The sequence below is a fragment of the Elephas maximus genome, chromosome 22 (assembly GCF_024166365.1).
Source record: "Elephas maximus indicus isolate mEleMax1 chromosome 22, mEleMax1 primary haplotype, whole genome shotgun sequence".
Taxonomy (NCBI): Eukaryota; Metazoa; Chordata; class Mammalia; order Proboscidea; family Elephantidae; genus Elephas; species Elephas maximus.
Window position 1 is genome coordinate 70,816,661 of NC_064840.1, and position 16,140 is coordinate 70,832,800.

The 16,140-nt window shown below is 38.6% G+C and overlaps 1 protein-coding gene across 2 annotated transcripts in view; it reads right to left on the reverse strand.

Moving 5' to 3' along the window:
- The window catches only part of TNKS (tankyrase), a 208,540-nt gene that overhangs the window by 9,256 nt on the left and 183,144 nt on the right, over positions 1–16,140 (reverse strand). Inside the window, exons 24-26 of one of the 2 annotated variants that reach the window (XM_049866889.1) lie at positions 14,902–15,007; positions 13,927–14,113; positions 11,117–11,273 (exon numbers count right to left, since the gene is read on the reverse strand). In XM_049866889.1, coding sequence (XP_049722846.1) covers positions 11,117–11,273; positions 13,927–14,113; positions 14,902–15,007 — 450 coding nt within the window. Of the gene's footprint in view, positions 1–521; positions 11,274–13,926; positions 14,114–14,901; positions 15,008–16,140 lie in introns of those variants that run through there. The other variant, XM_049866888.1, reaches the window with a different exon arrangement.

Consider the following 16,140-nt stretch of genomic DNA (forward strand, 5'->3'; position numbering starts at 1 on the left):
AATCCCCCCAAAATAAATTTGATTTGTATACTACATAGGAATTCTTCAACCCTAAACATAATCATAAAACTTTGATCTTTTCCATTCCTATGCTAAATACGCCCTGAACTATTTCTGAAAGCTTAGAAAATTAGACTCAGCATTTTAGGGTGATCTGTGCCTGAAAAAAACAGTATTCCTTGGTGAGCTAAATGTTTTGGGGGCCCAAAAATAACTTGTTTCAATGCTGACCTACAAATTGTTGGACCTACAAATACCTAGAGTGAGACAATAAAAGGAATGAGGAATAAGAAAAACTGGACTGTTTAATATCTAAAATGCAGAAATAAACATGTGATAGATTTGCTGCATTATTTTATACATTTTTACACCTTTGATCTTAGAAGGCAGAAACTGTTATCTGTCTGTGCCTCAGCTGTCCTTATCTATAGATGGGGACAGTAACATCAGGATTTTAGTGAGGATTCAATACAAAGATCTTAGAAGAGGTTTGGGATAATAAAAATCCAGTCAGTGTTAGTTCCTACTATTAACGTTGTCGCTGTTATTATTACTATCATTCATTAAAGACTAGACCCTCCTGACCAGGTCTCAGCAAGGATAAAAGAAAATGTAAATGTGTTCTGAAAAATTACAACCATCTGTATGCATGTATGGAGCCATCATGACTCATCATATGCTATTCCAAAATTTCACTCTGGTTTGAGTTAAAAATGGCAATGGCTTTTTATCTTTAGTACATCTAGTTGGAATAAGCAAAATCGACAATTCCCAACTCTCTGACTTTCCAATCTGAAGCTTCAGTGATTGAATAGTTTGTAGCTTTATTTTATTATAACTTTCGTTATTTACTTAATTCTTGAAATAATTTTAAATTGGCATTTTATTTTTTAGTTACTAGAACAGGATAGGTCAGCCGCTGACTGCTAATTCTAGAACTGGGTATAAAGAGTGTAGCAAAGCTCAGGCAGTAGGGGAACAAAGGAAATCCTGATTAGTTAACCAGATGGCTAAGCGTTGCTGTTACGGGTTGCATCGTGCCCCTCAAAATATGTGTTGAAATCCTAGCCCCTATCCCTGTGGATGTAATCCCACTCTGAACAGGGTTTTCTTTGTTATGTTATTGAGGTCGTGACACTCTAGGGTGTGTCTCAAACTAATGACCTTTGCAATATAAATGAGCGGATCAGACACAAAGAGAAGCAAGCACAAATGATGGAGAGAGAGACACTAAGTGGAGGTCATCAGGAACCAAGGGATACCAGGAACAGAAGCTGCGGCAAGCATCTCCCCAGAGTGGGCAGAAGAGAGCTTTCCCCTAGAACCAGTGTTCTGAATTTGGATTTCTAGTTGCTATGAGTTGGGATTGACTCGATGGCAGTGGTTTTTATGTCTAGCCCCCTAACCTGTGAGAAAATTAATTTATATTCTTTAAAACCACCCACTGGTGGTATATCTGTTACAGCAGCACCAAGAAACTAAGACAATAGTCAAGAAAATTATATATTACTAACACACATGTGTTGAGCATCCTCTAGGTACAAAGCACTCAGGTGTGAGGTCTCCTATCTTGTTTTGGAAGATAAGCCAGACAGAAAAAGAAGAACTCAAAAATAACTGGCATATGCTTAGCTGCCACACGCTTAGTATCAAATGTAAGCTGGAAGCCCACTCTTACTTCCTTCTGTTCCAAAGCAGTTTAATATTTATGACACTTTGATACATTCTTTTTGCTTCCAGAAATGTTGCTTAAGCAAAGGAGTCTTTGGTAATGCCAGCATTTGAATTTTGGTAGCACAAGATTTAAGGTGATCCCTGACATCTGTAAATTTTAGTCAGGCAGATTTGAACAGCACGAGTTGCTAAAAGGTCCCTGTCTGCGTGCTCCTGATTCCTACTGACTGGGCTACTGAATTGGTTTTGTGTATAGTTTGCTACTGATTAATCACATCAAAGGCCAGAGGGCTTAAGGGCAAGAGAAGTATAAACTGCAGGACTAGAAGGGCCCCAACCCAAAAACCAAACCCGTTGCTGTTGAGTCAATTCCAACTCATAGTTTCCAAGGAACACCTGGTGGATTCGAACTGCCAACCTTACGGTTAGCAGTAGCTCTTAACTATGCCACCAGGGTTTCCTAGAAGGGCCCAGTATGGACAAAAAAAACATTCTTTCCCATTAAGTCACTTTAAATCCACCCTTGCTATCAAAGCAGAGTTGGTGGGTTTTTTGTTTTGAGTCCCTGTAAGAAAAGATTCAGCAGCCACTTTTGATGACTCGCCTCCAGGAAACTCTTCTGAACCTCCATCCCTAGTGCTAAAGTTTAATCTCAGATGCTCTCTGTTTATTCTTTACAGAGATGAAGAAGGCACTGTCATACTCTATTGAATAACCTTGTATTCTGAAAATCATTCTACAGTCTTCTCCACGCTAAATAATTCTGCATTGTTCACATTATTTCTGTAAAAAAGGGTGAAATCTCTGTACCCACCAACTGGCCAGAGAATGCCTCTCCTACATATGGAATTTGATGCGAAGCTTAAGGTACATGTAAAAATATTCCTGATATTTTAAGTTCAATCATATGCTAAAATCAGAGCCATTTTTCTTTTTAAGCATGCTTCATTAATTTTTCAACATATCTTTTTAATCGTAAAGAAAACAATTCCAGCAATAATAAATAATACTTCTCAAATCGATCCTTTGAATAAAACATTTGTGTTTTTTTTCTTTAAAGTGTTAAACACCAGGGGTGAAGGTCGATTTAGGGTATAACTAAAAATCATGAAATAAATGCTAGCAAAGGAAAACTTCAAAAAATCAAGAAAAACTGCTCATGGGAAACTATTCAATTAGTAGATACTACAATTGTTGAGGAAACCCTGGTAGTGTAGTAGTTAAGTGCTACAGCTGCTAACCAAGAGGTTAGCAGTTCGAATCCACCAGGTGCTCCTTGGAAACTCTATGAGGCAGTTCTACTCTGTCCTACAGGGTCTCTATGAGTCAGAATTGACTCGACAGCAGCGGGTTTGGTTTTGTTTTGGTTACAAATGTTAAAAGGAACCCTGGCATCACAATGGTTAAGTGCTCAGCTGCTAACCAAAAAGATCAGTGGTTTGAACTCACCAACCGCTCTGGGGAAGGAAAGGCTCAATGATCTGTTCCCTGTTCCCATAAAGATTTCACCAGGAAACCCCACAGGACAGCTCTACCCTGTCCTATGGGGTTGCTATGCATCAAAATTGACTTGATGGCACACAACAACAACACAATTGTTACCACCATCCATGTGCACAAGTATACCTGGGTATGAAAAAACAATTGTCTGCCCCGAAATAAATACTAAGTGCATTTCATTTTTCAAGGTACTTTTTTTTTTTTTTTTCCAAATAAGATGTATGTCATATCATTTTTCTTAAATTATTTTATCAACAGACTCTGAACAAGTTAGCAAGTATTTGGGAAAAGGTTGAATGACCATTAAATTTTAGAAAAATTAATCTATAATTTTTTTCTAAGTAACCTTTATTATTTCTTTCCACTGGTATATATGAAAGAAATAATGTTTATAGTTAACTTACAAAATACTGAAAAGTATTTGGTAAAGAAAACTGAAATCTTCTGCCCATTTTATGACTGGGTTATTTGTCTTTTTGTTGTTAAGCTGTCAAAGTTTTATATATTTTTTGGTTATTAGGCTCTTGTCGGATACATGGTTTCTGAAGATGCTCTCCCTGTCGGTAACTTGTCTTTTCACTTTTTTGGTAAAGTCCTTTGATGAACAAATTTTTTAATTTTTATGAGGTCCCATTTATTTTTTTTGTGCTTTTGTTATTATATTAGTTAATTTATTGTTAAAAGCTAGGCCTGACAGCACTGCCCTGCTTTTTCTTCTAAGAATCTTATGGTTTTAGTTTGCACATTTAGGTCCTTAAGCCATCCTGAACTTGCTTTTGTGTATGGCGTGAGGCATGGATCCTGTTTCATTTTTCTGCATGTGAAAATCCAATTTTCCCAGCACCATTTATTGAAGAGACTCTTTTTTCCCCAACAAATGGACTTACCACCCTTGTCAAAAATCAGTTGACCACCCCAGATTTATTTCTGGACTCTCAATTCTCTTCCATTGGTCTATATGTCTACCGTTACACCAGTACCAGGCTGTTTAGATTAATATGGCTGTATCCAAAAAACCAAACCCACTGCTGTGAAGTTGGTTCCGACTCATAGCATCCCTACAGGACAGAGTAGAACTGCCCCATAGAGTTTCCAAGGAGCACCTGGTGAATTGGAACTGCCGACCTTTTGGTTAGCAGCCATAACTTTTAACCACTATGCCACCAGAGAACGTTTTAAAATCAGGAAGTGTGAGTGCTACTTTGTTCTTCCCTTTCAACACTGCTTTAGCTATTTGAGGCCTCTTGCTATTCTATATAAAGTTGAAGACTGGTTTTTCCATTTCTGTAAAGAAGAGTGTTAGAATTTTGATCAGAATTGTGTTGAATCTCTAGATCGCTTTGGGTGGTACTGACATGTCTTCCAATGCATGAACGTGGAACACCTTTCCATTTATTTAAGTCTTCTTTAATCTCTTCCAGCAGTGTTCTATAGTTTTCGTTGTATAAGTCCTTCATGTCCTGGTTAGATTTATTCCTAGGTATTCTGGAGAAATAAGCAACATCATGATAAACAGGGAAAAGACTGAACTTTCATTTTACTTGGATCCACAATCAATAACCATGGAAGCAGCAGTCAAGAAATCAAAAGATGCATTACATTGGGCAAATCTGCTGCAAAGGACTTCTTTAAAGTGTTGAAAAGCAAAGATGTCACCTTGAAGACTAAGGTGTGTCTGACCCAAGCCATGGTATTTTCAATTGCATCTTATGCATGTGAAAGCTGGACAATGAATAAGGAAGACCAAAGAATTGACGCCTTTGAATTGTGATGTTGGTGAAGGATGTTGAATATACCATGGGCTGCCAAAAGAATGAACAAATCTGTCTTGGAAGAAGTACAGCCAGAATGCTCCTTAGAAGCAAGGATGGCAAGACTGAGTCTTACATATTTCGGACATATTGTCAAGAAGGATCAGTCCCTGGAGAAGGACAACATGCTTGGTAAAGCACAGGGTCAGCGGGAAAGAGGAAGACCTTCAACGAGACGGACTGATACAGTGGCTGCAACAATGGGCTCAAGCATAACAATGATTGTGAGCATGGAGCAGGACTGGGCAGTGTTTCGTTCTGTGGAACACAGGGTCACTCTGAGTTGGAACTGGCTTGACGTCACCTAATAACAACAACATTTTATTCTCTTAGATGCTATGCAAATGGAATTGTTTCCCTGATTTCCCTTTCAGATTTCTCATTGCTGGCGTATAGAAACCCAACTGATTTTTGTTTGTTGCCCTTGTATCCTGCAGTTTTGGTAAATTCCTTTATTAGCTGCAGAAATCTTCTTGTGGACTCTTTGGGATTTTCTATATATAGGATCATACATCACCTGCAAAAAAGAGATAATTTTACTTCTTTTCCAATCTGGATACCCTTTATTTCTTTTTCTTGTCTTACTGCTCTGGCTAGGACTTCTAATACAATACTGAATAGAAATGGTGAGAGCAGGCACCTTTGTCTTGTTTCCGACTTCAAGGGGAAGGCTCTCAGTCTTTCTTCATTTAGTATAATGTTGGCTTTTCACATATGCCCTGAATCACATTGAGGAATTTCCCTTCTATTCCAATCTTCTTCAGGGTTTTCATCAAGAAAGGGTGTTGGATTTTATCAAATGCTTCTTCTGCATCCATTCAGATGATTATGTGGTTCCTTTCCTTTGTTCTATTGACATGGTGTATTACTATTACAATGATTGATTTTCTAACGTTGAACCATCTCTGCATTCTTGGAATAAATCCTACTCGGTCATGGTGTACGATTCCTTTAATATGCTATTAGATTCTGTTTGCTAGTATTTGGTAAAGACTTTTATATCTGTATTCATAAGAGATACTGGCCTGTAGTACCAAAATGAGATAACATTTCACTTCCACTAGCATGGCTAAAATTAAAAAAAAAAAAGAAATGTTGGCGAGGATGTGAGACATTGGAAGACCTATCCATTGTTGGTAGAAATGCAAAATGGTATACGGCCATTGTAGAAAACAGTGTGGCAGTTCCTCAAAAAAAAAAAAAAAAAAAAAAACTAAAAATAAAACTACCATGTGACCCAGTAACTGCTCTCCTAGGTATAGACCCAAAAGACTTGATAGCAGTTTCAGAAAGAGGCTTACACACCAATGTTCATTTCAGCACTATTCACGATAGCCAAAAAGTGGAAACAACCTAAATGCCCATCAACAGATGACTGGATAAACAAAATGTGGTACATACATACAATGGAATACTACATAGCCAGTAGAAGTCTTGATACGTGCTACAATATGGATGAGCCTGAAAGACATTTTGCTGAGTGAAATAAGTTAGTCACAAAAGAACAAATACTGTATGACCTCACTTACATAAAAAGACAAGAAAAGGCAAATGTATAGAGAACAAAGTTTATTAGTGGTGATCAGGGATGGGAGGGAGGCAGAAAGCGGGAATTAATGGTGATGGAAATACTGCACTGATTAAAGGTAGCGTTGCACAACTGATCATTATAATTGTCAATAAGTCATACACCTGTAAAAAGGTGAACTGGCAAAAGTTGTGTGATGGATATATTTACAACAACAACAACAAAAGAATAGCTGCTGAGGCTGCTGCTTATGCACAACAAAAAACCTTATAAAGATTTGGTTTCTTAGTTTGGAGGTTTAGGGTCATGGTTTCATGGAACAGCCCAGTTAATTGCTTCTGTTCTACCTCCTAATTCGTTGCCTAGTGCCTGGGGTCTTAAAAGCTTTCGAGTGGTCGCCCAAGGCACGATTGGTCTCTATTCGCCTGGAGCAAGAGAGGAAGAAGGAGAGTCAAGAATGAAAGTATGATAGGTAATATGTGGCTAACTGCCTCCATGAACAACTGCCTCCTTTGTATGAAACCAGAAGAACTGGATGGCACCCCAGCTACCATTACTGAACATTTTCATCAAAGATTCTGTACAAGAATCCGGATCAAAAGGGGGGAAATGCAGACCATAATTTCAAATTCTCATGGACTCCAGACTTCCTGGAGCCATGAAGGTTGGATGAACCTCTGAAACTATTGCCCTGAGATAATCTTTTAAATTTAAATGAAAAATATTCCCTGAAGTCTTCTTAAAACCAAACAGCAGATTAGCTTAACTAGTAAAAAATGTCTGCCTTGAGCATTACGCTGTTTTAAGAACTGTCTATATGGAATCAAACTAACAACAGGAACGTGGAAGATTAGATAGGCACGATAAAGGGCAGTGAATTTATGTTACTGGGGGAGAAAAAACTCAGAAAAGGAGGATGAGAATGGTGGCACAACTCGAAGAATCTAATCAATGTCACTAAATTGTGCATGTAAAAACTGTTGAATTGGTGTATGTTTTGCTGTGTATATTCTCAACATCAATGAGATTAAAAAAAAAAAAAAAACCCAGTATCTAGGCTGTTTAAGTTCTGTATGATGATAATCAAGACAGTGATGAGCACCCTTACATACATGTTGCCTTTTTGTGAATACCACTGATTGTATCAAACACAAACTGTTAGGAGTGGAGTTACTGAGTCAAAGTGAAAGCATCTTCTCGGGAAATCTGGGGTTTATGATTTAAACAGAAAAACTTGATATATTAATTTTTTTGAAGCTTTGTATTTGGCAGCAACAGTGAACTTATATAATCAATTGCAAAAATTAAAATGGCACCCAAAACACCTGTATTCCCTTTACCATGATCCACCTACTATAAAGGTTTTATCTACCCCATTTGTTCCATCATTTGTACTCTTCCCCCATCCCTACATAACATGTACACACATCCACACACACGGGTTTCCTGAGCCAGATGAGAATAAGTGACACACATCATCATGATGCTTTATCTCTAAATACTCTAGTATTTATTCCCTAAGAAAGGGGATATTCTATTACAGAGGCCCAGTACTATTATCAACCTAAACTTCCATTGATAGGTTTCTCTACTGACCGATCATATTTCAATTTTGTTGGCTGCCCTATGTTGTTGTTAGGTGCCATTGAGTCAGTTCCTACTCATAGCGACCCTGTGACAACAGAATGAAACACTGCCCGGTCCTACATCATCATCACAATCGTTACCTTTGAGCCCATTGCTGCAGCCACTGTGGCAGTCCATTTGTTGGAAGTTTTCCTCTTCTTCGCTGACCTATTTTTTTTTTTTTTATAGTCATGTCTTTACTTTCCAGGACTGGATCCAGGTTAAGGGCGGAACTTCATTTATTCGTCATGTCTCTTGAGCCTCATTTGATCTAGAAAGTTTCTGCCACCTTTGACTTTTATAACATTTGACATTCTTCAAGAATATAGTTCTCGCGCATTTTTTAATAGAATACCCATCAATTTGACTGGCCTGAGGTTAGGCATTCTTGTCAGGCATACTGCACAGGTGACATCATGGCTTTCTCAGAATATCACATCTAGAGGCACACTCTGTGTCCACCTGTGCCTCACTGGTGATGTTCATTTCAATCAAAGGTCAAGGGACTTTTTCCAACATATAATTACTGCTTTTTTTTTTTTTCCTACTCCTTTGTAATCAATCCCTCTCCACGTCCCCCGACCCAGAGTTAGCATCCACTGATGATTCTCACCAGATCTAATCTTTACCACAATGGTTGCAAAATGATAATTTGCCAACTCCGGTGCTTCTTCCACATTGACCTATCTGCCCTTGGCAGTCTACCGTAAGCAAAAGCCCTTCTTGTTGTTCGGGTGCCGTTGGGTTGGTTCTGACTTATAGCGACCTCATGTACAACAGAATAAAATATTGCCTGGTGCTGTGCCATCGTCGCAATTATTGCTATGTTTGAGCCCATTATTGCAGCCACTGTGTCAATCCATATCGTTGAGCATCTTCCTCTTTTGCGCTGACCCTCTACTCTACCAAGCATGATATCTTTCTCCAAGGACTGATCCCTCCTGATAACATGTCCAAAGTAAGTGAGACAAAGTCTTATCATCCTCGGTTCTAAGGAGCATTCTGGCTGTTCTTCTTCCAAGACAGATTTGTTCGTTTTTCTGGCAGTCCATGTTATATTCAATTTTTCTTTGCTAACACCATAATTCAAAGGCATCAATTCTTCTTTGGTTTTCATTATTCATTGTCCAGCTTTCGCTTGCATATGAAGCAACTGAAGACACTATGGCTTGGGTCAGGTGTACCTTAGTCCTCAAGGCGACATCTTTGCTTTTTAACACTTTAAAGTCTTTTGTAGCATTTTTGCCCAAAGCAATAAGTTGTTTGATTTTTTGACTGCTGCTTCCATGGGCGTTGATTGTGCATCCAAGCAAAACGAAATCCTTGACAACTTCAATCTTTTCTCCATTTATCATCATGATATTGCTTATTGGTTCAGTTGTGGGGATTTCTGTTTTCTTTATGTTGAGGTGTAATCTATACTGTAGGCTGTGGTCTTTGATCTTCATCAGTAAGCGCTTCAAGTCCTCTTTGCTTTCAGTAAGCAAGGTTGTGTTGTCTGCATATTGAAGCTTGTTAATGAGCCTTCCTCCAACCCTGATGCCACATTCTTCTTCATATAGTCCAGCTTCTCGAATTATTTGCTCAGCATGCAGATTGAATAAGTATGGTGAAAGGATACAATCCTGACACACACCTTTCCTAATTTTAAACCACTACCCCCATCCCATTTTAATATAGATGTATGAATTTCTATTTTTATTAATGGTTTAAAATTCATTACTGTACTTACTTTTGTGTTCAAAATGCTCCCAGTTTTGGACAGTGGGACCCTCTTCAAGTGGCTTCCATGTCCTTGTGACATCCCTACTTCATTATTTTTTTATTAGCACTTCATTACTTTCTGGCATTAACAAGATGTTTCCAGCTCACCTTATACCTACTCTGTCCAGCTCTGGAATTAGCTGTTTCTCCACAGAGCCCTGATTACTTTAGTAGAGAATATTAGAGACCGAGATCTGGGCTCTAGGTATACTCATATAGATACACACATTTACACATTTATACATACATAGATTAAAAATCATGAGTTAATACTAACACCTCTAATTTCAGTCTATGCCTACAGGGCTCTTTCTTAGCTTTCCCCCATTCTATGTTTGTAGGTCCCTCCTACACTGCAAACCCTGACATCAACACATTTACTCATTTGTTCAATTAAAAATACATCTAAAAGACTTTCATTGCTTTACTCATGCCATCTCAGTCACCAGATCTACTAAAGAGAGTTCGAGATTTTTTTGCAAATTTTCCCTTTACTCCACACCCAAATATTGTTTTCATAGGTACTTGGATTTAGTTATTTTCTTTCTTCTTCTTCTTCTTTTTTTTCCTTTTCTTTCACTATGGTAATGGTATTCATTTGAAATTCAATTTGGTTTAGGCATACTGATTTTTTTAATCAAAAATTGATAAGATTTACCAGTATTATGGTGATTGGGGGTTTAGTTAAAAACTTTAGAAAGTTTGCTGACAATTTTATTTTGAAGTCTTAAGCAGTTGGAAGTATCAAATGTACTGTAGCTTTATGACTCAGAAAGTTACTGTTTTATGTAAATACCATGATCAGAACCGTGGAGATTCAACCCATGCCACCAGCCTGTGGCCAGTACATCTATGAAGAAGATCCATAAATGGCAGCTGCACTTAGCTCCCCACTGCCATGTTGTCATGAAACACTGCAAGGTATTAATTTAGAGCAGCAGGCCTCTAGAACAGCATGAGATCCCAGGCCTTTATTTCTCAGCTGCCCTCTTGCTCATATTGTGCTACTTGGCTGACAGATGATTGATGGGTTTTGTGCACAAAGTAGATGTCAAAGAGCCATTTTGATGTCTTTACTTTTACTTGAATTGACCAATGCAAGCAGACTATGTGGTACATATTGCATTAGATGGTTTCTTAAACTCTTACCTGGTCTCTGTATTCTACTGGCATGTTTAATAACTTGGTTATGCTTATTGGGTGAGTAACATACCTGCTCTCCTCTATAGATGACATATTCAGCATAAGCCAGGCCATTCACACTTGGTCTACCAATAACTGAATGATGTCCCGGAGGGGCATGAGCCATTTTCATGGTGCTGAATTGCAGAAAGGATTTTCCAAGTGTCACTCTACAGAAAAGCATTTGTCTAAAGAAAAAGGGAAAGCAATGCTTTAAAGGAAGCTTTAAATCTTAGAATAATTATTGATTAAAAAAAATTTAACACAAGTCAAACTAATTTAAATTTCATTTTCAAATTTATGAGTAAGAATGGGATTAATACAGACAGATTATCTGGCAGAAGATTTTGCCTAGAGAAAAAAGGGAAATACCAGAGAAAACAGTTCTTGTATGGATGGATAGGTGGAAAGTGAAAACAAATAAGCAGATGGAAGCAGCACCTGAGATGAAGACAGGTTTACTCATTATAAGGAAAAAGTAAAAATGAGATTAAATAGTAGTAAGAAAAGCAGATGGTAAACAAAATAACTCAGCTTAAATGTATGGCTCGAAATGATACCACCTGGGTGAAACATGAATTGGGGCAGAGAGGGGAATAAAGGTTCACTGGGAAGAAAGTAAAAAGTACTACAAAGACCAAGTGTTGGCAAACTATGGCCTATGGGCCAAATCATGGCCACCATCTGCTTTTGTAAATAAATTTTACTAGAACACAGCCACACATCCATTTACATATCACGTATAGTTGCTTTTAAGCTACAAAAGCAGAGTAGAGGTGTTGTGACAGGGAACGAATGGCCCGCAAAGCCTAAAATATTTACTATCTGGTCCTTTACAGAAAAAGTTTGCTAAACTCCTAAGATGAAAAATAAACATATTCTAACTAATCAGTAAGACTGGTCAGGTTGTTAAATGTCAATAGTTATTAATCGAATAGTTTGTATTTAGTGATGGAGTAAGAGCTTTGTGTTATGACTAATCAGAGATATTCTGAGTTGATAAAAGATTGTACTGGATTCAGTATATGCACCTATTTGGAATGGCTTTTTTATTTTAGCTTGATGCCATTTTGATGACGGTTGGGATGCAGGCTTGGCATCAATGCATTCTCCAGCAGCAACCAGAGGGAAGAGTTTTGAAGTACATAAGTGGAGAGGCTCTTTGACCTCCATCTCCACCTCATAGTAGAACGAACTACAGGGTCACTGGGCTCTGTCCACTCAGCCAGCCGGGCCCACTGCCATAGCTACTCTTGGTCTATCACGTCACACAAAGCTCATCCTAACAGGTCCTTGTGCCCTGCCTTCTGCTGCCTTTCCCAGGGCTTCTCTGGTGCTGTGGAGGCAGGAGAAGGCACAGGGCCTGCCCAGTCAACTCCTGAGGCGCAGATGGCTCACGCCTGCTCACTGGCTGGCCTTGTGCCTCGTGGTGCGTGCTGCAGAGGCATCAGCCCGAAAGCGTGGGGGTACTGACGCCCTGTGGGGAAAATTCTGACCACTGCAAGACAGGAGCCAGCAGAGAAGTCCACCTGTCTTCGCTCACTGATGAACTGCTCAGAAAGCAGTCAATACAGCCTCTCTGAAAACACCTCATGGACACGGCCATCAGCTGCACTCACTATGATGCTGGGCCAGCCTCTTAAGGAGCGGCGCTGTGTTTACTCTGCTTCCTTCACCGCCTCGCTTGTTTCTGCGGCCTCATTCCTGCTTCCTTGGGATTGCATTTGCCAAGCTTTTGCTCCAGGCTCTATTTTCTAGGAAACTCTGGGTAAGACATAAATTTGTGTGTCCAGTTGTAAACAGTGACTGTCAACATTCATTTAGATTCACCTTATTCCTTATTGTGGTTCACTTTGTCTCCATTAGCAGTCAGGTTTGAAGCAACAAAAAGAAACTTTTGCATGCTACACGTCCTCAGGAATTTTTGTGTGTTATCAACCACCGTGGTGTCAATGGAAAGAAGTTTCCTTCTGGAAATGTGGCATCCATCTTAGAACTGCTGATGGCTACAATTCTTTTTTTTTTAATAACATAACTGAGACAGATAAGTTGTAAGGTCAACACCTATGATGAATTTCAAGGCTACATGGGCCTCTTTAAGGTTTTAACTGAATCACAAGATAACTTACTACTCTGACTCTGCAAAAATAATGCATCTGATTAACTTAAACAGAAACATAAAATAAATCCCAATCTTTGTATAGTTATTTCTTATTTTTTTCCCACTGGCAGGGAAGAGACCAGTAGTTTTTTTCACTGGCTTCAGAGACAGCACGCTATTATTCTCTGTATTTTCTACAGGATTTTTACAAATCCTATTTAAAAAGCTGATATTCATTTGTTTGCTATTAATTTCAAAGTTTGATACCTTGAAGCTGGACTTTTCAAATATTTAAGGCTAATTATATATCAGGCTTTAAGACAAACATCAGTAACAACAGAATAGAAGTAAAGATTATAAATTAAAGATTCTATTTGTTTATAAAGTTCTGTGCTTTTGTTAAAATTTGAATAGACCTAAAGATTCCTGCTCTACAGAAATAATTCTCAACCTTTTCTTGCTCTGATTCTGAAAAAAGGAAAGAGAAGCCCAGGGAGAAAGCCAAGAGGGAGTGAGTTTCTCTGTAATTTATGCCTGGCTGACATGTATCTGGGTTTCACCCCTGCTATCAGCTCAGCTGTCGTTGCTTCTATTGGGGTAGACGCTGATCAGAGATACGGTTCCTCATTTTTATTAGGAAGTGAGACTGAAGTCAACCCGTGACTCCTATAGATCCTGAGAAACTGATTTAGTTCATGACCTGGAGACGGTAACCATCACACTAAAGGCAAGATGCTCACCTGTGACATATATAACATGATCTATCTTTGTGTGTGGGGCAGCCCGTTCCTCCTCCAATTCCATAAACATACTGGTTGCTTTTAGAGGAGTTTTCAGCAAAATAAATCCCAGCTCCAAACATCCCTCCTATGTATGCATGTCGCTCATCAAACCCTTTGTGAATAATGGCATTAATGAAAGGTGAACCTAAAAATATAAAGATAGAAAGATTAGTTTTTGAACACTTTGCTAGAATCTCAATTAGTTGTATACTATTTGTACTTGGCAGCTTATGAAAAGTTTATTTTGTAAGACAGTCTATTATACATAAACTACTATAATCTATCATCGATCCACAGAGCTTGCTAAGTAAGGATTTTGCCATATGGATTTTGAAGATGGCACGAGATTTTAGATAGCAAAATACAATGTGACTTTGAAAACACAGACTATTTTATACCCAAACTTACTTTAAGCAAGCATAGATAATCTGATAAACTAAAATAAATATACTAAATTACAATAAAAGTATTTTACTATCTAGATGGCTGTACTTGCAATTTAAGTTCTGAAACAATGTCAGATGAACTATTTTTATTGTAAGTCTTGGAAAGCCTGTACTAACATATAATGCCTTAGAAAGAGGCTGTTGTTGTTAACTGCCATCAGGTTGATTTTGACATATGGTGACCCCATGCGTGCAGAGAACGGCTCCATAGTCTCAGAAGCAGAGCACCAGGGCTGTCTCCAAGGTGCCTATGCGTGGGTTTGAACCATCAAACTTGCTTTGTAGTTGACACTTAACCATTTTCACCACCACTCCTAGAAAGCATTTACCAACATGTAATTATTTGGGGGGACGGTGGGGGCGGGGGGGTAAATCTTAATGAGCCATTTTAACACAACCTTAATATAGTCAATAACGTAGGTTTTTTACTGTGCTGAAATCTGTGAAAGCCCACAGAAATGTCTGGAATTACCACCAGGACACTCACCGTGAAACAGCATGCGCTCGTTGTGGTGGTTGTGGTTCTCCTCAGACACCTCCTTCTGTCTGTGACAGAATCGCTCCCTCAGCTTCTTGTTGACAACTTTTTGAATCTTTAAGGGTGAGGCAGAAAGAAGCCAAGTATCAGTAAAATGTTGGCTCGTTATCAGTTTATGATTTAAAAATGAAAAAAAGAATGTTGCCTACAGGATGGTTCACTTTTGGTTTCTTGTTTTGTTTGCTTAAGTTTATTTTTTATTAATTTAAAAACGGTAAGGCTGTCATGTCAATGTAATTCAGTTAATAATCCCCCTTTAGTGACGTAATTTTCAGTCATGGCTTTTGTTTTCTGTAGCAGGCCTGGCTGTACCTCAAAATCGCCTCAGAAGGTAAAAGAAAAAAAAAAAAGGTTATTTCTAGGTTCCTCCCCAGACTCAGTGAATGTTACGGGGGTGGGACCTGTAAATCTGTATTTTTTAAAAAAGCTCCCCAGGTAATTCTGATGTGCACTGGTATAATTTTCATAGGTCTATTAGTGGAAAGGGTTAAACCAGTTTTCACTTATTTTATTCATCTTTACGATACTCCTTTGAAAAAAGCATATAACACTCATCTGCTGCAAAGGACCTCTTTAAAGCGCTGAAAAGAAAAGATGTCACCTTGAAGATTAAAGTGTGCCTGACCCATGCCATGGTATTTTCAATCACATCATATGCATGTGAAAGCTAGACAGTGAATAAGACTGAAGAATTGATGCCTTTGAATTGTGGTGTTGACGAAGAATGTTGAATGTACCATGGACTGCCAGAAGAACGAATAAATCTGTCTTGGAAGGAGTACAACCAGAATGCTCCTTAGAAGCAAGGATGGTGAGACTGCATCTTACACACTTTGGACATGTTGTCAGAAGGGATCAGTCCCTGGAGAAGGACAGCATGCTTGGTAAAGTACAGGGTCAAAGGGAAAGAGGAAGACCCTCAATGAGGTGGACTGACACAGCGGCTGCAACAATGAGCTCAAGCATAACAACGATTATGAGGATGGCGCAGTGTTCCGTTCTGTTGTGCGTGGGGTCACTATGAGTTGGAACCGACTCGACGGCACCTATCAACAACAACATCCCATGTTATCAATTAGGAACTGAGGTTAAGATATGTATTCACTCTGATATGGTTGCTGACTCAATTAGATTGAAAATTCAGGTCTTTAATGCTAGCTGCAAATGATAACAAAAATTACTGTCCGC